The 20755-nt window shown below is 43.2% G+C and overlaps 1 protein-coding gene across 2 annotated transcripts in view; it reads right to left on the reverse strand.

The window, feature by feature from the left end:
* Positions 1-20755, reverse strand: part of kdm5a (lysine demethylase 5A) — a 316406-nt gene that overhangs the window by 86480 nt on the left and 209171 nt on the right. For both annotated transcript variants that reach the window (XM_070900728.1, XM_070900727.1), the window contains exons 23-24: positions 19030-19581; positions 9367-9510 (exon numbers count right to left, since the gene is read on the reverse strand). In XM_070900728.1, coding sequence (XP_070756829.1) covers positions 9367-9510; positions 19030-19581 — 696 coding nt within the window. The remainder of the gene's footprint in view (positions 1-9366; positions 9511-19029; positions 19582-20755) is intronic.

Below are 20755 nucleotides of genomic sequence, written 5' to 3' on the forward strand. Positions count from 1 at the left end.
ACAGGATAAATCTACATTTGGAAAGGCAGGGATTAATTAGGGACAGTCAGCACGGATTTGTTAAGGTGAGTCAAACACAATCTTCCCTTATGTTCCTTTATAATATCACCAGTCAGTTTTGAAAGGGGCCCACATTGCTTGTAACTACCCTCTTTTTCCCAATATAATTGTAAAAGTTTTTTGTGTGTTGATTCTGATCTCTTGCAAGTTTCTTTTCATACTTCAATTTTTTAGCTCTTAGTATCTGTTTTGTCACCTTTTATTATTTGTTCTATCTCTCCCAATCACCAGGATCGGTGCTATTTCTTGCATTCTTATATGCTTTTTCCTTTAGTTTTATGCTGTCCTTTACTGCTTTTGTTATCCATGGCTGTTTTTTTTTGGCAAGTACAGTTCTTGTATAAACTGGTTCTGTATCACATTAAATTCTTGTTTGAACATTTCCCACTGACCTGTTGTTTTACCCATTAACCGGTTGTCCCAGTTTACTGTGGACAGTCTCTGTCTCATCCTGTTGAAGTCGGCCTTACCTAAATCTAGAACCTCAGTCGCTGTTTCTTCCTTTCAAACACTATGATGAACTCTAATTACATTATGATCGCCATTAAATGTTCATGCATCGTTAGGCTGTTAACTAAATCTGGCTCATTACTAAATCTGGCTCATTACTAAATCTAATCTAGTTTAATCAACCCATGTTGCTTCGAGGACATATTGTTGCAGAAAACTATTCTGAACACACAAGAAATTTGCTACCTTTGACATGAGCTTGTCTGCTTATTGCAATCTAAATGGAAGTTAAAATCCGCAATGAAAACCACTATGCCTTTACTACATGCTTGACTAATCTCTACATTCTGCCACTTCACAGTTGCTATCAGGGGGCCAATACACAACTCCTACTAGTCTTAAATCTTTTCCTATTTCTGAATTCTATCCATAAAGTCTCCACTGCCTGCTTGCCTCTCATTATATCCTCTTATCAATGAAGCGATTTCATCCTTAATCACCAAGGCTACTCCTCCCCCTCTGCCAGATTCGCACCTGTCCTGCAGATCCTGTAACCGGGTATATTTCGTTACCAGGCCTTGCAGCCATGTCTCAATAATGGTTACCATGTCATAGCCTCCAAGTTGAATTTGTGCCTGCAATTCATCCAATTAATTCTTTATAAAATGCACGGAGTACAAGGAACACTTATTTGGGCCACACACCCTAGTCCAACTGCTCTAATGTTGTTTCTCACATTTCTCATTTCTCACTCCTGAATTCATTACTTTACATCTTTCAATTTTCCCTTTGTGTCGTGCCTAATGCATCATTTCTGGCTATTACTCTACTCCTTTTCATTTGTTTTAGAATTTGTTTAATTCATTCCTGGGTTGTGGGTGCCGGTGGCAAGGACAGCATTTACTGCCCACCCCTAGTGGTCCTCGAGATGGTGGTGGTGAGCCGCCGCCTTGAACCGCTGCAGTCCGTGTGATGAAGGTGCTCCAGTCTTGATAATTGGGGGGCAGTACGGTGTGGCGGGGGCAGGTTGGTAGACCTCTGACTTATTGATATTTAATGTAAGGCCCAGTCTCTTGTATGCTTCAGTGAAGGTGTTGACGATGGTTTAGAGTTCTGCCTCCAAGCGTGCACAAACGCAAGCGTTGTCTGCATACTGTAATTCAATGACAGAGTTCTGGACTGGAGGCGACGGAGGTTGGACAATTTCCCACTTGTCCTGTAGATTAGCTCCACTCCAGCAGGGAGCTTGTTAAAGGTGAGATGAAACATTGCAGCAAGAAAGATTGAGAAGAGCATTGGTACGATGACTCAGCCTTGGACAGCATGGACGAATTCCCATATCTTGGGAGCCTTCTGTCAATGAGGACAGACATTGTTGACAAAATCCAACACCGCCTTCAGTGTGCCAGTGCAGCCTTCAGTCGCCTGAGGAAGAGTGTGTTTGAAGACCAGGACCTCAAACACGGCACCAAGCTCATGGTCTAGAGCAGTCGTGATACCCGCCCTCCTATATATTTCAGAGACATGGACAATGTACAGCAGGCACCTCAAAGCACTGGAGAAGTACCACCAACGCTGCCTCTGCAAAATCCTGCAAATCCACTGGCAGAATAGGCGTACCAACTTCAGTGTTCTCTCTAAAGCCAACATCCCAGCATCGAAGCATTGACCATGCTCAATCAGATCCAATGGATGGGCCACATTGTCCGAATACCCAATACAAGACTCCTGAAACAAGCGCTCTACTCCGAGCTCCATCACGGCAAGCGAGCCCCAGGAGGGCCGAGAAAACGCTTCAAGGACACCCTCAATGCCTCCTTGAAAAAAATTTAACATCCCCACTGACTTTTGGGAATCCCTGGCCCAAGACTGCTAAAAGTGGAGGAGAAGCATCCGGGATGGCACCGATCACCTCGAGTCTCTTCGTTGGGAGCACGCGGAAGCCAAGTACAAACAGCGGAAGGAGCATACGACAAACCAAGCACCCTATCCACCCGTTCCGCCAACCACCATCTGCCTCACCTGTGACAGAGTCTGTAGGTCCCACATTGGTCTCTTCAGTCACTGGAGAACTCATTAGTGTGGAAGCAAGTCATCCTCAACTCTGGGGAATTGCCTAAGAGGAAGAAGGTGGTACTCCCACAGTGCTGTTAGGTTGACAGTTCCAGGATTTTGACGTAGCGACGATGAAGGAACGGCGATATATTTCCAAGTCGGGATGGTGTGTGACTCGGAGGGGAACGTGGAGGTGATGGTGTTCCCATGCACTTGCTGCCCTTGTCCTTCAAGGTGGTAGAGGTTGTGGTTTGGGAGGTGCTGTCGAAGAAGCCTTGGCGAGTTGCTGCAGTGCATCTTGTAGATGGTACACACTGCAGCCACAGTGCGCCAGTGGTGGAGGGAGTGAATGTTGAAGGTGGTGGATGGGGTGCCGATCAAACGGCTGCTTTGTCCTGGATGGTATCGAGCTTCTTGAGTGTTGTTGGAGCTGCACTCATCCAAGCAAGTGGAGAGTGTTCCATCACACTCCCGACTTGTGCCTTGTAGATGGTGGAAAGGCTTTGGGGAGTCAGGAGGCGAGACACTCGCCGCAGAATATCCAGCCTCTGATCTGCTTATGTGGCTGGTCCAGTTACGTTTCTGGTCAACGGTGACCCCAAGGATGTTGATCTTGAGGGATTCAGCGATGGTAATGCCATTGAATATCAAGGGGTGGTGATTAGATTCTCTCTTGTTGGAGATAGTCATTGCCTGGCACTTATGTGAATGTTGCTTGCCACTTATCAGCCCAAGCCTGATTCATACTGCAGTATGAACCTGATATTTAACATAAGCTTTTTTTCTGTTTCATTTTAATCTCTCTATCTTGAGTCACCCACGGAGTTCTAGCTTTAGATCCCCTTCCTTTGCCCAATATGACTGTATATAGCCTGTATTCAAACTATCTCCTGTTTGAAGGCCTCGCAATGACCATTTACTGTTTCACCCGAGAACCTAGGTTTCCATTCTACCTGCCAGATCCCTTTTCAACTCCCTGAAAATGTGTAAAAATTCAAAGAGTGAAAAATTTGTAAAAGTTCAGAGTGAAAAATGTGTAAAATTTCAAACAAATATTTTGTGTCTGTCACATACCAAAAGTAGTGGGGAACCAACCTGTGGAATTCCCTACCGCAGAGAGTTGTTGATGCCAGTTCGTTAGATATATTCAAGAGGGAGTTAGATATGGTCCTTACGGCTACAGTGATCAAGGGGTATGGAAAGAAAGCAGGAAAGGGTTACTGAGGTGAATGATCAGCATGATCATATTGAATGGTGGTGCAGGCTCAAAGGGCCGAATGGCCTACTCCTGCACCTATTTTCTATGTTTCTATGTTTACCAAGGGGCTGATAAGAGTGAAGAACTTTAGAGAAAAAGTGCTGGGACTAAAAGCGGACAAATCTCCTGGGCCTGACGACCTACATCCTAGGGTTCGAAAAGAGCTGGATGCAGAGGTAGTGGATCATTGGCAGTGATCTTTCAAAATTCCTTATTTTCTAGAACGATCCAAGCGGATTGGAAGGTAGCAAATGTATCCCCGCTCTTCAAGAAAGGAAGCAGAGAGAAAATAGGGAACCACAGGCCAGTTAGCCCGACATTGGTAGTTGGGGAAAGGCTGAAATTCTTTATTAAGGAAGTGGTAACGGGGCACTTAGAAAATCATAATATGATCAGGCAGTCAACGTGGTTTTACAAAAGGGAAATCATATTTAAAAATTTATTTGAGTTTTTTGAGGATGCAATTAGATGGGTAGATAAACAGGCACCAGTGGATGTAGTAAATTTGGATTTCCAAAAGGCATTCGATAAAATGTGACATTAAAGGTTGCTACACAAGTTAAGGGTTCACGGGGTTGGGGGTAATATATTAGCATGGATAGAGGATTGGTTAACGGACAGGTAACAGTCATCTTCAGGTTTTCAGGCTGTAACTAGTGGGGTGCCACAAGGATCAGCACTTGAGCCTCCGTTATTCACAATCTATATCAATAACTTAGGTGAAGGGACCGAGTGCAATGTATCCAAGTTTGTTGACGATACAAAGCTAGGTGGGACAGTAAGCTGCGAGGAGAACACAAAGAGCTGCAAAGGGATAGAGACAGGTTAAATGAGTGGGTAATAAGGTGGCAGATGGAGTATAATGTGAGGTTATTCACTTTGGTAGGAAGAATAGAAAAACAGAAAATATATATACATTTTTTTTTAAATGGTGACATTATTAAATGTTAGTGTTCAGACAGATTTAGATGTTCTTGTACTGGAAACACAAAGTCAGCATGCAGGTACAGCAAGCAATAAGGAAGGCAAATGGCATGTTGGCCTTTATTGCAAGGGGGTTGGCGTATAAGAGTAAGGAAATCTTGCTCCAATGTATAGGGCCTTGGTGAGACCACACCTGGAGCACTGTGCACAGTTTTGGTCTCCATGTCTGAGAAAGGACATACTTACCTTGGAGGCGGTGCAACAAAGGTTCACTAGCCTGATCCCTGGGATGAGAGGGTTGTCCTATGAGGAGAGATTGAGTAGATTTGGCCTATACTCTCTGGAGTTTTGAACAATGAGAGGTAATCTCATTGAAACATAGAAGATTCTGAGGGGGATTGACGGGGTAGATGCTGAGAGGTTATTTTCCCGGGCTGGAATGTCTAGAACTAGGGGGCATAGTCTCTGGATAAGGGGTCGGCTATTTAAGACGGAGATGAGGAGGAATTTCTTCACTCAGAGGGTTGGGAATCTTTGGAATTCTCTACTCCAAAAGACTGAGAAAGCTGATTCGTTGAGTTTTTTCAAGGCTGAGATCGATAGATTTTTGGACTCTGGGGGAAATCGAGGGATATAGAGATGGGACAGCAAAGTGGAGTTCAGGTCAATTATCTTATTGAATGGCAAAACAAGATTGAAGGGCTGAATGGCCTACTTCTGCTCTTAATCCTTATGTTCTTGTTATGTTCTGCGGTTATCCCCCTGCAAAACAGATACACCGCATTGGGTACTGTTGAGGGGGATGACTCATCAGGGGGGAGCAGCAGCAGCCAAGTTCATGGCACTGTGGGTGGCTCTGTTGCACAGGAGGGCAGGAAAAAGAGTGGGGGAGCTCTAGTGGTAGGGGATTCAATTGTAAGGGGAATAGATAGGCATTTCTGTGGCTGCAACCGAGACTCCAGGATGGTATGTTGCCTCCCTGGTACAAGGGTCAAGGATGTCTCGGAGCGGGTGCAAGACATTCTGAAAAAGGAGGGTGAACAGCTAGTTGTCGTTGTACACATAGGTACCAATGATATAGGTAAAAAACGGGATGAGGTCCTACAAGACGAATTTAGGGAGCAAGGAGTTAAATTAAAAAGTAGGACCTCAAAATTAGTAATCTCAGGATTGCTACCAGTGCCACGTGCTAGTCAGAGTAGGAATCGCAGGATAGCTCAGATGAATAAGTGGCTTGAGCAGTGGTGCAGCAGGGAGGGATTCAAAATCCTGGGGCATTGGAACCGGTTCTGGGGGAGGTGGGACCAGTACAAACTGGACGGTCTGCACCTGGGCAGGACTGGAACCAATGTCCAAGGGGGAGTGTTTGCTAGTGCTGTTTGGGAGGAGTTAAACTAATATGGCAGGGGGATGGGAACCAATGCAGGGAGACAGAGGGAAACAAAATGGAGACAGAAGCAAAAGATAGAAAGGACAAGAGTAAAAGTGGAGGGCAGAGAAACCCAAGGCAAAAAACAAAAAGGGCCACTTTACAGCGAAATTCTAAAGGGTCAAAGTGTGTTAAAAAGGCAAGCCTGAAGGCTTTGTGCCTCAATGCGAGGAGTATTCGGAATAAGGTGGACGAATTAACTGTGCAGATAGCAGTTAACGTGGCTCCAGGGTGACCAAGGCTGGGAACTCAACATCCAGGGGTATTCAACATTTAGGAAGGATAGACAGAAAGGAAAAGGAGGCAGGGTGGCGTTGCTGGTTAAAGAGGAAATTAATGCAATTGTAAGGAAAGGCATTAGCTTGGATGATGTGGAATCGGTCTGGGTGGAGCTACGGAGTACAAAAGGGCAGAAAACGCTAGTGGGAGTTGTGTACAGGCCACCAAATAGTAGTAGTGAGGTTGGGGACAGCATCAAACAAGAAATTAAGGATGTGTACAATAGAGGTACAGCATGGGCGACTTTAATCTACATATTGATTGGGCTAACCTAACTGGTAGCAAAGCGGTGGAGGAGGATTTCTTGGAGTGGATGGTTTTCCAGACCAATATGTTGAGGAACCAACCAGAGAGCTGGCCATCCTAGACTGGGTGATGTGTAATGAGAAGAGATTAATTAGCAATCTTGTTGTGCGAGGCCCCTTGGGGAAGTGTGACCATAACATGGTAGAATTCTTTATTAAGATGGAGAGTGACAAAGTTAATTCAGAAACTAGGGTCCTGAACTTAAGGAAATGTAACTTTGACGGTATGAGATGCGAATTGGCTAAATTAGACTGGCAAATGATACTTAAAGAGTTGACGGTGGATAGGCAATGGCAAACCTTTAAAGATCATATGGACGAACTTCAACAATTGTGCATCCCTGACTGGGTAAAAATAAAACTGGAAAGGTGGCTCAACCGTGGCTAACAAAGGAAATTAAGGATAGTGCCAAATCCAAGGAAGAGGCATACAAATTAGCCAGAAAAAGCAGCAAACTGGAGGACTGGGAGAAATTTAGGATTCAGCAGAGGAGGACAAAGGGTTTAATTAAGAGGGGGAAAATGGAGTACAAGAGGAAGCTTGCCAGAACATAAAAACTAACTGCAAAAGCTTCTATAGATATGTGAAGAGAAAAAGATTAGCGAAGACAAACGTAGGTCCCTTGCAGTTGGATTCGGGTGAATTTATAATGGGGAACAAAGAAATGACAAACCAATTGAACAAGTACTTTGGTTCTGTCTTCACAAAGGAAGACACAAATAACCTTCCAGATGTACTAGGTGACTGAGGGTGTAGTGAGAAGGAGGAACTGAAGGATATCATATTAGACGGGAAATTGTGTTCGGGAAATTGACGGGATTGATAGCCGATAAATCCTCGGGGCCTGATAGCATACATCCCAGGGTACTTAAGGAAATGGCCCTCGAAATACTGAATGCATTGGTGATAATTTTCCAGCAGTCTATCGACTCTGGATCAGTTCCTATGGACTGGAGGGTAGCTAATGTAACACCACGTGTTAAAAAAGGAGGGAGAGAGAAAACGGATAATTATAAACTGGTTAGCCTGACATCAGTATTGGGGAAAATGTTGGAATCAATCATTAAGGATGAAATAGAGCGCATTTGGAAAGCAGTGATAGGATTGGTCGAAGTCAGCATGGATTTATGAAAGGGAAATCATGCTTGACAAATCTTCTGGAATTTTTTGAGGATGTAACTAGTAGAGTGGACAAGGGAGAACCAGTGGATGTGATGTATTTGGACTTTCAAAAGGCTTTTGACAAGATCCCACACAAGAGATTGGTGTGCAAAATCAAAGCATATGGTATTGGGGTAATATACTGATGTGGATAGAGAACTGGCTGGCAGACAGGAAGCAGAGAGTTGGGATAAACGGGTCCTTTTCAGAATGGCAGGCAGTGCCGCAGGGCTCAGTGCTGGGACCCCAGCTCTTTACAATATATATTGATGATTTAGATGATGGAATTGAGTGTAATATCTCCAAGTTTGCAGATGAAACTAAACTGGGTGGCGGTGTGAGCTGTGAGGAGGACGCTAAGAGGCTGCAGGGTGACTTGGACAGGTTAGGTGAGTGGGCAAATACATGGCAGATGCAGTATAATGTGGATAAATGTGAGGTTATCCACTTTGGGAGCAAAAACACGAAGGCAGAATATTATCTGAATGGCGGCAGATTAGGAAAAGGGGAAGTGCAGCGGGACCTGGGTGACATGGTTCATCAGTCCTTGAAAGGTGGCATGCAGGTACAGCAGGCGGTGAAGAAGGCAAATGGTATGTTGGCCTTCATAGCAAGGGGATTTGAGTAGAGGAGCAGGGAAGTCTTGCTGCAATTGTGCAGGGCCTTGGTGAGGCCCCACCTGGAATAGTGTGTTCAGTTTTAGTCTCCTAACCTGAGGAAGGACGTTCTTGCTATTGAGGGAGTGCAGCGAAGGTTCACCAGACTGATTCCAGGGATGGCTGGGCTGACATATGAGGAGAGACTGGAGCAACTGGGCCTTTATACATTGGAGTTTAGAAAGATGAGAGGGGATCTCAAAGAAACACACAAAATTCTGACGGGACTGGACAGGTTAGATGCGGGAAGAATGTTCCCGATGTTGGGGAAGTCCAGAACCAGGGAACACAGTCTTAGGATAAGGGGTAGGCCATTTAGGACTGAGATGAGGAGAAACTTCTTCACTCAGAGAGTTGTTAACCTGTGGAATTCCCTGCCGCAGAGTTGTTGATGCCAGTTCATTGGATATATTGAAGAGGGAGTTAGATATGGTCCTTACGGCTAAAAGGATCAAGGGGTATGGAGAGAAAGCAGGAAAGGGGTACTGAAGGAACGATCAGCCATGATCTTATTGATTGGTGGTGCAGGCTCGAAGGGCCGAATGGCTTGCTCCTGCACCTATTTTCGATGTTTCTATGTTAGAATAATGCTAATTGAAGCAGAACACAGTTCCTGCTGTACGTTTTGTGGAAAATTGCTCGGACAAAAGCTGTTGCTATTATAACAGACATTGGATCTGTATAACAAGTGAGCATTGCAGCAACTCACCCATCAAAGCTATTGTAGACATGCAGCAAAACATGTCACTCCGGGCAGGAATACAATTATTTATATAAAACCGACTTACTTTTTTCTCATAGCGATACGCATCTCTGATATCATCATCAGAGTCTGTCTCTTCCTCGTCCAATTCAAGAGATTTTCTGGGCGAGTTTGCCAAACTCCCCATGCTCCTGCTGAAAGCAGACTGCTGGACACTCTGTAAATGTTCCTGTGGAGAGAATAAAACCAACTGCTCCATCAGACAGTCCCTTAGAGCAGGGGTTCTCTACCGGCGATCCGCAAGAAGGTTTCGGGGTCGAGAACCCCTGGCCTATAGGACATGTTGAGTGGCCCACTGACCTCCCAACAAGTATCCAAAGCAAGAAGCACTTTAGCCATGGCTCCGGACAGGACGTGAGGAACCGGAAACCACTGCCGTGTTATCAAGGAGACGGCATCCAGTCTCAGCAGGCTTGATTGGCTCCGCTCCGCTCGTTAGTAACGGACAAGAGGACAAGAGAGCTGGGATGGCCCTCAACACCACCTTCAATATAACCTTACCAACCTCACTTCAGTATAACTCCGCCAACATCGGACAATCTCAACTTCAGTTCCAGCAACAAGTTTCACATTAAGTAAGTAAAACAAAAATAATAAATGTGTGTTAATTATATAACTAATTTTTATACAGAAAAATACATATGTTACGTGGGTCCGTGAAATTTTTACAACATGGCAGGGGGGCCTCAGAAGCAAAAAGGTTGAGAATGCCTGCCATCAGATACCCCTTACAGAGTAAAACAGGACTGTCTCTTCTATCACATACCCCCTTACAGAGTAAATAACCACTTGCATTTATAAAGTGCCTTTAAAATGTCCAAAGGCACATCACAGTAGCATCAGCAGTTAAAATAGTACCTTCACCTCTGAATCAGAAAGGTTGTGGGTTCAAGTCCAACTCTAGGAACTTGAGCACATAAATTTAAGCGTAAGCACTGCAGTGCTGAGGGAGTGCTGCACTGCTGGAGATGCCGTTTTTCGGACGAGACGTTAAACCAAGGCTCCATCTGCACTCTCAGCTGGAAGTAAAAGATCCCATGGCACTATTTCTAAGAGGAGCAGGGGAGTTATTCTGGTGTCCTGGGGCCAATATTTATCCCTCAATCAACATAACAAAAACTGATTGTCTGGTCATTATCACACTGCTGTTTGTGGGAGTTTGCTGTGTGCAAGTTGACTGCCACGTTTCCCACATTCCAACAGTGACTACACTCCAAAAGTACTTAATTGGCTGTAAAGCACTTTGAGATGTCCAGTGGTCGTGAAAGGCGCTCTATAAATACAAGTCTTTTCTTTCTTTGAGAAATTAAGGTTGATGGTCTAAAGCTTGATCAAAGAGGTAGATAGTCTTAAAAAGGAGCAGTGAGATGGAGAGGTTTGTTTAGGGAGGTTATTTCAGGCCGTAGGCCTAGACTGCAGGAGGCACGACCGCCAATGGAGGTGCAAAATAAATTGGGGATGTACGATGCCACAATTGGAGGAACGTAGAGCTCTCGGAGATGGAGGGCTGGTGGAAGTTAGAGATAGAGGGGGACGAGGCCATGGAGGGATTTGTACACAAGATAGGAATTTTCAATTGGGGTGAAGGAGAAACAGCACCTGGTGCGAATTACCACACGGGCAAAGTTGAATGAGTTGAAGTTTATGGAGAGTGGCCAGGAGAGCATTGGAATAGTTGAGTCTAGAGATAGCAAAGGAATGGATGAAGGTTTCAGCAGCAGATGAGCTGAGGCAGGGTGATGTTACGGAGGTGGAAGTAGGCTTTCTTGGACAGCTCAGGGTCAAATAGGACAGCGAGGTGGTGAACAGTTTGATTCAGCGTCAGGCACAGCCAAGGAGTGAGGTGGTGTCTGTAGCTACGGAACGGGGCTAAAGTCAATAGCTTGGGTCTTCCTTATCTTTAATTGGAGGAACTCTCGGCTCTTACAATACTGGATGTCGGGCAAGCAGTGTGACAAATCAGAGGCAGTGGAGAAGTCGAGTTGAGCATTGTCAGCGTACATGTAAAATCTGATGTGCTTTCGGATGATGTTGCCGAGGGGTAGCATTTAGGTGAGAAATAGGAGGGGGGCCCAGGATAGATCCTTGGGAGACACTGGAGATAACGGCTCGAGAGCGGGAAAAGAAGCCGTTGCAGCTAGATAAATAAGAATGGGACAAAGTGAGTGCAGTCCCACCCAGCTGGACAACGGAGGAGAGGCGTTGGAGATGGATATTATGATCAAACATGTCAAAGACTGCAGACAAATCTTGATTGAGTTCTTTGATGATGTAACGGAGACGGTTGATGTGTAGATGGACTTTTAAAAATGTTTGAGAAAGGACCACAGAATAGAACTGTTAGCAAAATGGAAGGCAATGGGATAAAAGGGCAGTGGCAGCGAGGTTACAAAACTGGTTGTGACTGAAAGCAGAAAATTGTTTTTCAGACTGGAGTGAAGTATATAGTGGTGTCTCCCAGGGGTCACTTTAACAGTACCATGTGTAGCTACAAGCAACTATACTTGCCATTATTCTTGGCCCATATCAGTTAAATAAGAACATAAGAAATAGGAACAGGAGTAGGCCATATGGCCCCTTGAGCGTGCTCCGCCATTCAATAAGATCATGGCTGATCTGATCATGGACTCAGGTCCACTTCCCCGCCCGCTCCCCATAACCCTTCATCATTTAAGAAACTGTCTATTTCTGTCTTAAATTTATTCAATGTCCCAGCTTTCACAGCTCTCTGAGGCTGCGAATTCCACAGATTTACAACCCTCAGAGAAGAAATTTCTCCTCATCTCAGTTTTAAATGGGCGGCCCCTTATTCTAAGATCATGCCCTCTAGTTCGAGTCTCCCCCATCAGTGGAAACATCCTCTCTGCATCCAACTTGTCAAGCCCCCCTCATAATCTCATACGTTTCGATAAGATCACTTCTCATTCTTCTGAATTCCAATGAGTAGAGGCCCAACCGACTCAACCTTTCCTCATAAGTCAACTCCCTCATCCCCGGAATCAACCTAGTGAACCCTCTCTGAACTGCCTCCAAAGCAAGTATATCCTTTCGTAAATATGAAAACGAAAACTACGCAGTATTCCAGGTGTGGCCTCACCAATACCTTATATAGTTGTAGCAAGACTTCCCTGCTTTTATACTCCATCCCCTTTGCAATAAAGGCCAAGATACCATTGGCCTTCCTGATCACTTGCTGTACCTGCATACTAACCTTTTGTGTTTCATGCACAAGTACCCCCAGGTCTCGCTGTACTGCGGCACTTTGCAATCTTTCTCCATTTAAATAATAACTTGCTCTTTGATTTTTTTCTGCCAAAGTGCATGACCTCACACTTTGCAACATTATACTCCATCTGCCAAATTTTTGCCCACTCACTTAGTCTGTCTATGTCCTTTTGCAGATTTGGTGTGTCCTCCTCACACATTGCTTTTCCTCCCATCTTTGTATCGTCAGCAAACTTGGCAGGTTAGTCCAAAGCTGCGTCCATTCCTATTATTCTTGCAATTCTAACCTATGATATTGTCACAAATCCTGCAGGATGCAAGAGTAATGCTGATTTTAATAGTAAAATAATAGAACTTAATTCCCAAGCAGAATCAAAGGAATAGTTGGCTCCAGGACTTGTACACAGCATAGGAATATACACAGGTCTGGACTAACTGATAGGGGCAAGAATAATAGGAATGGACCCAGGTCTGAACTCATATGGGGCAAGAAGAATATAGACCAATTGCTCTTAAAAATAGCCCCAAAATAACATTTTCAGCATTGAAACTGTGGGAAAAGGGTTATTGCTAAAAACCATGGTGGTAGCACTCTCGCCTCAGAGTCAGAAGGTTGTCGGTTCAAGTCCCACTTCAGAGACTTGAGCACAAAATCCAGACTGGCACTTCAGCGCAGTGCTGAGGGAGTGCTGCACTGTCAGAGGTGCCGTCTTTTGGATGAAACGGTAAACGGAGGCCTAGCCTGCTCTCTCAGGTGGACGTAAAAGATCCTACAGCACTATTCTGAGAGGAGCAGGGGAGTTCTCCCAGTGTCATGGCCAACATTTATCCATCCAACACCTAAAATACATGATCTGATCGTTTCTTTGATTGCGGATTGTGGGACCTTGCTGTGTGCAAATTGGCTGCCGTGTTCCTCAAATTACAGCAGTGACTACACTTGACAAATACTTGATTGGTTATAAAGCACTTTGAGTCGTTTTGAGATTGTAAAATGCACTATATAAGGCAAGTATTTCTTTCTTTATGATTTAAACTCACCAAAATAAAAAGGTGAATTTATGGCCCAGTAAAATCGCAGGTATGTACCAACTTGGTCTTTTCCTTGAGATATTAAGAAGTTTTTCATTCTAAGTAGTTAACATGGGTCTGTCTAAGATATTTGTAACCAAAAAGCGAATCTCTGTCACAAAGTGTGCCACTCAGATTGACCAGTATATAAAAATGAAAAGATGTATCCCAGCGACTGACAGAAATTAAATGGAAGGAATTTGCCTCGTGAATCAAATCTATAAAAGATCCAAAAAGTCAGTCGAGAGGCAGAAGAAAAGTCAGAGACTTGAGAGAAAGCTTAAGAATGATATCAGAGGTGGCAAGTGATGTAGAGTATCATGTGCAAGAATGTAGGGTATCGTGTGCAAGAATTAAGTGCCTGGGTATAGAAGGAAATTAGTTATAGTGAAAGAAACAATGAAGAAGGAACAAGGATGAAAATCCCAGCCTATGTTTGCTCATGGGACATCCCAGAGAGGTGAGACAACCAATTCTACTGCACCAACTCAAAAGGACAAGATTGCATAAGCTCCTGAAATCTTTGCTAATGCTGCAAGATTCCCAGCACTAAGCTAAATAAACTGGACTTTTAATATATCAAATAGACTTGTCATTCAAGGTTGTTAATTTGCCAACCTTGTTTATTTGATGTCAATCGAGGACATTGAGCATAGTATCAACTTGTAATAAGGCAGATGAGCTGATGGCACCGATAGACACATGAAAATACGATATCATAGCTATTACATGGCTGAAAAAAAGCCAGGAATGGCAGCTCAACATTCCTGGTTACAGGATTTTCAGACAAGATAGAGGAATAAAAAGGGAGGGGTCGCAATATTGATTAAAGAAACAATTACAGCTGTGAGGAGGAATCATATGCAAGAAGGAGCATCAAACAAGGCCATATGAGTTGAACTGAAGAACAAAAAAGGGGCGATCGCACTTCTGGGAGTGCATTATTGACCCTCAAACAAAGAGTCAGAGGGAGATAGAAGAGCAAATATGTAGGCAAATTTCTGAAGTGCAAATACAACAGGGCAGTAATAGTAGGGGATTTCAACTATCCCAACATTAACTGAGATAAAATCAATGTAAAAGGTATAGAGGATACAGGATTTGTAAAATGCATTTGGGAGAACTTTTTTTTAGCCTGTATGTAGCAAGCCCAACAAGAGATGGAGAAGTTCTGGACTTGGTTTTAGGTAATGAGCTGGGCAGGTAGATGGGATATCAATGCGAGAGCATTTTGGCAGCAGTGATCATAATTCAGTTAGATGTAGTGCAGTATAGGAAAAGGGCAAAGATAGATCAGCAGTAAAAGTTCTCAATTGAGAAAAAGCAGATTTTACTAAGCCGAGCTGTGATTTAGCAAAAGTGGACTGGAAATAGCAACTTGAAGGTAAATCAGTGTCAGATTAGTGGGAGTCATTCAAGGAGGAGATATGTTCCCACAAAGAAAAAGGGTGGGACTTCTAAATCTAGAGCACCCTAGATGTCAAAGGGTATACAGGTTAGGATAAGGCAAAAAAGGGAAGTTTATGTCAGCTACCGAGAGCTAAATACTGCAGAAAACCAAGAGGAGCACAGAAAGTGCAGAGGTGAAATTTAAAAAAAATGAAAGCAAAGAGAGGGCATGAGAAACATATTGGCAAGTAACATCAAGGAAAACCGAAAGATGTTTTATAAATACATAAAGAGCAAGAGGATAACAAAAAAAAGTAGGGCCTATTAGAGACCAAAAAGGTGTGTTGGTGGAAGACGTGGGTATGGTTCTTAATGAATAATATGTGTCTGTCTTCACAAATAAAGAGGGGGATGATGCAGAGTTGAGGAGGAGCGTGAAATAGTGAGAGAGGAAATATTAAGGGGTTTAGCATCTTTAAAAGTAGGTAAATCCCCAGGCCCGGATAAAATGTATCTGAGGCTAAGAGAAGCAAAAGAGGAAATAGCAGAGGCTCTGACCATCATTTTCCAGCCCTCTCTGGCTACAGATGTGGTGCCAGAGGACTGGAGGATGCTGATGTTGTACTGTTACTTAAAAAGGGAGAAAGGGATAGACCGAGTAATTACAGGCCAGTCAGCCTAACCTCAGTGATGGGCAAATTACTGGAAAAAATTGAGGGACAGGATTGATTGTCATTTAGAAAGGCAGGATCAATGACAGTCAGCATCGATTTCTTAAGTGAAGGTCAATGTCTGACTAACTTCATTTAATTTTTTGAGGAGGCAACAAGGAGGATCGATAAGGGTATTGCATTTGATGTAGTTTACATGAATTTTAGCAAGGCTTTTGACAAGGTCCTCACATGGCACACTGGTCAGAAAAGGAAAAGTCCATGGGATCCAAGGGAAAGTGACAATCTGGATCCAAAACTGGCTGAGTGGCAGGGAGCAAAGGGTAATGGTCAATAGATGTTTTTGTGATTGAAAGGCTGTTTCCAGTGGGATTCCACAGGACTCAGTACAAGGTCCCTAGCTTTTGTGGTATTGATCAATGATTTAGATTTCAATGTCGGGGGAATGATTAAGAAATTTGATGATACTTTGATGATGAAATGTGATTGGCTGTGTGGCTGATAGTTGAGCAAGAAAGCTGCGGACTGCAGGAAGATATTAATGGATTGGTCAGGTGGACAGAAAAGTGGCAAATGGAATTCAATCTGGATAATTGCGAGGTAATGCATTTGGGGAGGGCTAACAAGGCAAGGGAATACACAATAAATGGTGTGATACTGAGAAATGTAGAGGAACAGAGAGACCTTGGAGTGCATGTCCACAGATCCTTGAAGGTAGCAGGAAAGGTAGAGAAGGTGGTTAAGAAGGCATACGGGATATTTTCCTTTATTAGCTGAGGCATAGAATACAAGAGCAGGGAGAGTATGCTTGAACTGTATAAAACACTAGTTAGGCCACAGCTAGAGTAGTGCATGCAGTTCTGGTCACCACATTATAGGAGTGATGTGATTGCACTCGAGAATACACAGGAGATTTACGAGGATTATGCCTGGACTGGAGAATTTTAGATACGAGGAAAGATTGGATAGGCTGGAGTTGCTTTCCTTGGTGGCTGAAGGAAGATGTAATTGAGGTGTGTAAAATTTTGAGGTGCCTAGATAGAGTGTATAAGAACCAATTTCCCTTTGCAGAGAGGACAATAACCAAGATCATGGATTTCAAGTAATTGGTAGAAGGAATAGAGGGGAGTTGAGGAGAAATTTCACCCAGAGGGTGGTGGGGTCTGGAACTCTCTGTCTGAAGAATGGTAGAGGCACATTTAAAAAATACTTGCATGTGCACTTTTAGTGCCGTGACCTACAGGGCTACGGTCTAAGAGCTGGAAAGTGGGATTAAGCTGGATAGCTCTTTTTCGGCTGGCACCAACACAATGGCCTCCTTCTGGGTCGTAAATTTCTATAATTCCATAAAATAGAGCCCAATAATACTGAATTACTGTGATACACTGGAACTAGCGCTGTAATCCCATGTTAATTCTGTCAGTTAATAGTCACCTCAAAGCTAGCGTTTAACAAGGATATGGCACTAATTGTGTGGAGTGTTTATAAAGTAATGTTAGTTTGCAATTTTCTTACTTTCTCTTTGATGACTTTGTCAAGAAGAGATTAACTCACACAGTAGCTAATAAGTGCTCCAGTAGTGGTTTGGTAGTGCAAACGTTAAAATATAATTAAACCAGCTGAAGTAAGACGGTTTGAGCGAGCCAAATCTTACTTCCCGATATTGGTCTGGAAATCCCGGCCTCCCGGGTCCGTATGGAGTGTGTACGGACCCGGGAAGGCATCGCAAAAGCCGGTTTTCAGCGCACAATATGCATGTGCTGAAAACCAGCTTTTCCAAATCGGTCAAGCTCCTGGTCTATCTCGGGAGCGAGGACATTCGCATGGGTAAAATTGTGGGATTTACCCATATCCAGAAAATATCCTGAAAACTCTTGCGCCTGATAAAAGCAGGCGCATAGCTTACTTTTACAGGCGTAAGAGTTTTAAAACATACAAAAACATTGTAAAATAAAATTTAAAAAACACATTTTATTGTTTAAAAACTCTGCCCACTAAGGTAAATTTATTTTAAACCATAATTTAAAAAACTTTAGAAATATCTGAATATATTAACTTTAATTTCAATTACTGTTAATTATGTGAGGTGTGTTTTTTATTTTTTATTATGGTGTTTAGTGTTTGTTTATTTTTCCCAGTAATAGCAATGAGAACTGGTAGATACGGAGTTCTCATTGCTATTAATGGGAAAGCTGTGGATACTGTACCTGATTGGCTGAGCACTCACACGTGACTGCACCTTCTGTGTGGGAACCTGGAAAACGGGAGCGCACTCCACAGCATGGGAAGAGAAGGCTCCTCCACCGGAATCCCACACTCCTCCCGGACCACCAGGTAATTTATAATGGGGAAATCCCACAGGAATCTTCCAACATTCATAATGGGAAATTCTTATAGCAACAGGTCAGCATGTATAATGGGAAATCCTGTAGCAATACATCAGTATTTCACTGTCACTTTGTTGATAAACTAACTGCATCACCCAAAAACTTCAACTGCCATTTTTCCCCATTTGCAAATTATATTTCTACGGTCCATTATTTTATAAAAAGTAAACTTCTTCTAATTACATATTGCACAGCAACAAATATCTGCATGGAATTGTTTTTCCTGGATTTTAACCTCTGTAGTTTTTGCTTGAAAGCCTTTCCCAGAACCCTGAATTTCAACTGGAAATGTTACCTCAGTAAAATGGCTGAGAACTTCGAACAATATCTGTGCATTCAGAGCATCTGTACTTTACAGACCGCTTCGAACTCTCAAATCTAAGCCCAGGGTTGTTAAAAACTTGAAATGATAGTATCAAAAGACACAAAAAATGAATAGCTGCTAGTGTTGTGAAATATGGTTTGATTTTTAATTTTTAAATCTTATTTTGGGCACCAGAAGTTTCAGTTACTGAAACAAAACGGCAAGTAAAAATTTTCAGACAACATTCTGACGGATTCAATTGGTTCGTCAACAAATCCTATCGGCGAGGTAATTTCTTCAATATGCTGATTATTCCATGAATAAGAGCTCAAACCTGAACCATGAGCCTTATTAAACACTGGTTATATGGCTAAGACCTGCAGACAAACTTATTACTATCGACACGATGTAGCACGTGAGGCGTGGGGATAGATGCATACAATTCAACATTTCAGTAGATGAGCTAATCTTGCAGATTCATGATACTGACTGACATGAAGCACTTTATGTGCACAGGAAAGATTACGGTTAGAGCCTACAATTTACTCATCTCGATCTCATACATTAAGCAGATTAAGATTTGATTTGCAGCAGTTATCCCCAATGCATTATTGCTCAGATGCTTTTGATTCTTTTCTTACCTGTAAATCTGGGTTGGCTGCCGCCTTCTGCAGCTCAGCACTAATAATTTTCTCTGTTTTCTCCCTTGCTGCCTGCTCCACCATGCGCTGACTCAGCACAGACAGCTTGGCAAGTGCAGAAGACAGTTCATCTGTGGCGAGGGCTTGCCTGGCCCGGTCCTGCCAGCTCATTGCCCTCTCTGTGAGACACTGCAAGGCATCCCCTTCGGGCAAACGGAGCGGAAGCTTCTGAAGGGAAACGAGGAGTGAGAGAATAGTCTCAAGCCGCGGCCGTCGGGAACGCATGCACAATGGGCACAAAAATTTCACTTCTTTGGTTTGCCAACCTAGTCCTTTCTTCTGTGTGCCAGTTTTGGGCAGAGGAACACATGTGCTGTGAAACCAGTCTTTACAAAGTTCACATTGAAGCATAAACCCACTGGCTATTTTGCGACAGATACAGAACTTCACCTCTTCAATTCGGTCCACCATTGCCATTTTAGCCAGATTTGCTGCCCTGAGAGAATGCATGGCTTCACACTCCTTCTGTTCCATTACTCGGAAGCCTGCAATCTGAAGAATGGCAAAAGAAAATATATGAAAATATAATACTTGGCCAGTAGTGAATAATAACTGTTGAGACACACACAGTCACAACATCACATTCATTAACAATTAAATTTCACTGCATGTCAATGTGAAACGACCAACAGGCACATGAAAATTATTCTAACTGTGAATAAAACATCCAGCATTAAATTCTAATTGCACACATATCTCAAGAACAGTAGATAACCGAGAGCTGTTACAGTTGCTAGTCAAAGGGTTTAGAAGGATTATAATTGGACACAGGGAAGGGTTACAGCCTGGTTTTTAACCAAGGGGTTATGGGGCATTTGATCATTTGGGCGACTGTAAATTTCTTGGGCACAGAGTATGGGCTAGAAATAAAGTTCTCAATGTCAAAAAGATAAAAATGTACATATTTCACAATAACATGGTTAAACTTTGCGATCAAATTACCTTGTGAGTGTACTGGTAATTTTCATACTGTCCTGTACATGATTATCTCAGCCTCTTTCAAAGGTCCAGGCTTGAAGTTAATATTTTGACCCAGACCCATCATTAGTTCAGGGAGATGGTGCAGTCCGAGACATGCATCAGTTGGATTCTGTCAGGGTGAGTGGCTATACCTTTAGCGGCCTATCTCCTCATGGTGTAAAACAATTTTTGAGTGTCTTTTAGAGTTTTTTCAGATTAACTGAAAACAAACTGCAGAATGAATTTTTGAGGTAAAACTTCAGATGTTCTCAACTGTTTTTTTTTGTCTTAAGAGGACAGCGCAAATGAGAATTAACTGGCAAACCAGACAGACAGAGACAGTAAGGATAAGCACGAGGAAACCTCACCAGCCAGCAGTGTGTAACGGGGTAATTCAGTTATATGCTGCCCATTTTGAGGCAACTTAAGTTTAGTTTTTTTTCTTTTTCCAAACAGCTCATTCCCAAATCCTTTCTGTGGAAGACTTGGACATGTTGGTGAGGTAAGAGTTAATAATCAACTGAACTGTATAAACCATAACACGTGGCAGGTGAAATTTAACGCAGAAAAGTGCAGTGATACATTATGGTAGGAAGAACAAGGAGAGGCAATATAAACTAAAGGGTATAATTCTAAAGGGGCTGCATGAACAGAGAGACCTGGGGTTATATGTACACAACTTGCTGAAGGTGGCAGGGCAGGTTGA

Source organism: Pristiophorus japonicus, chromosome 15, assembly GCF_044704955.1.
Source record: "Pristiophorus japonicus isolate sPriJap1 chromosome 15, sPriJap1.hap1, whole genome shotgun sequence".
NCBI classification, from domain to species: Eukaryota; Metazoa; Chordata; class Chondrichthyes; family Pristiophoridae; genus Pristiophorus; species Pristiophorus japonicus.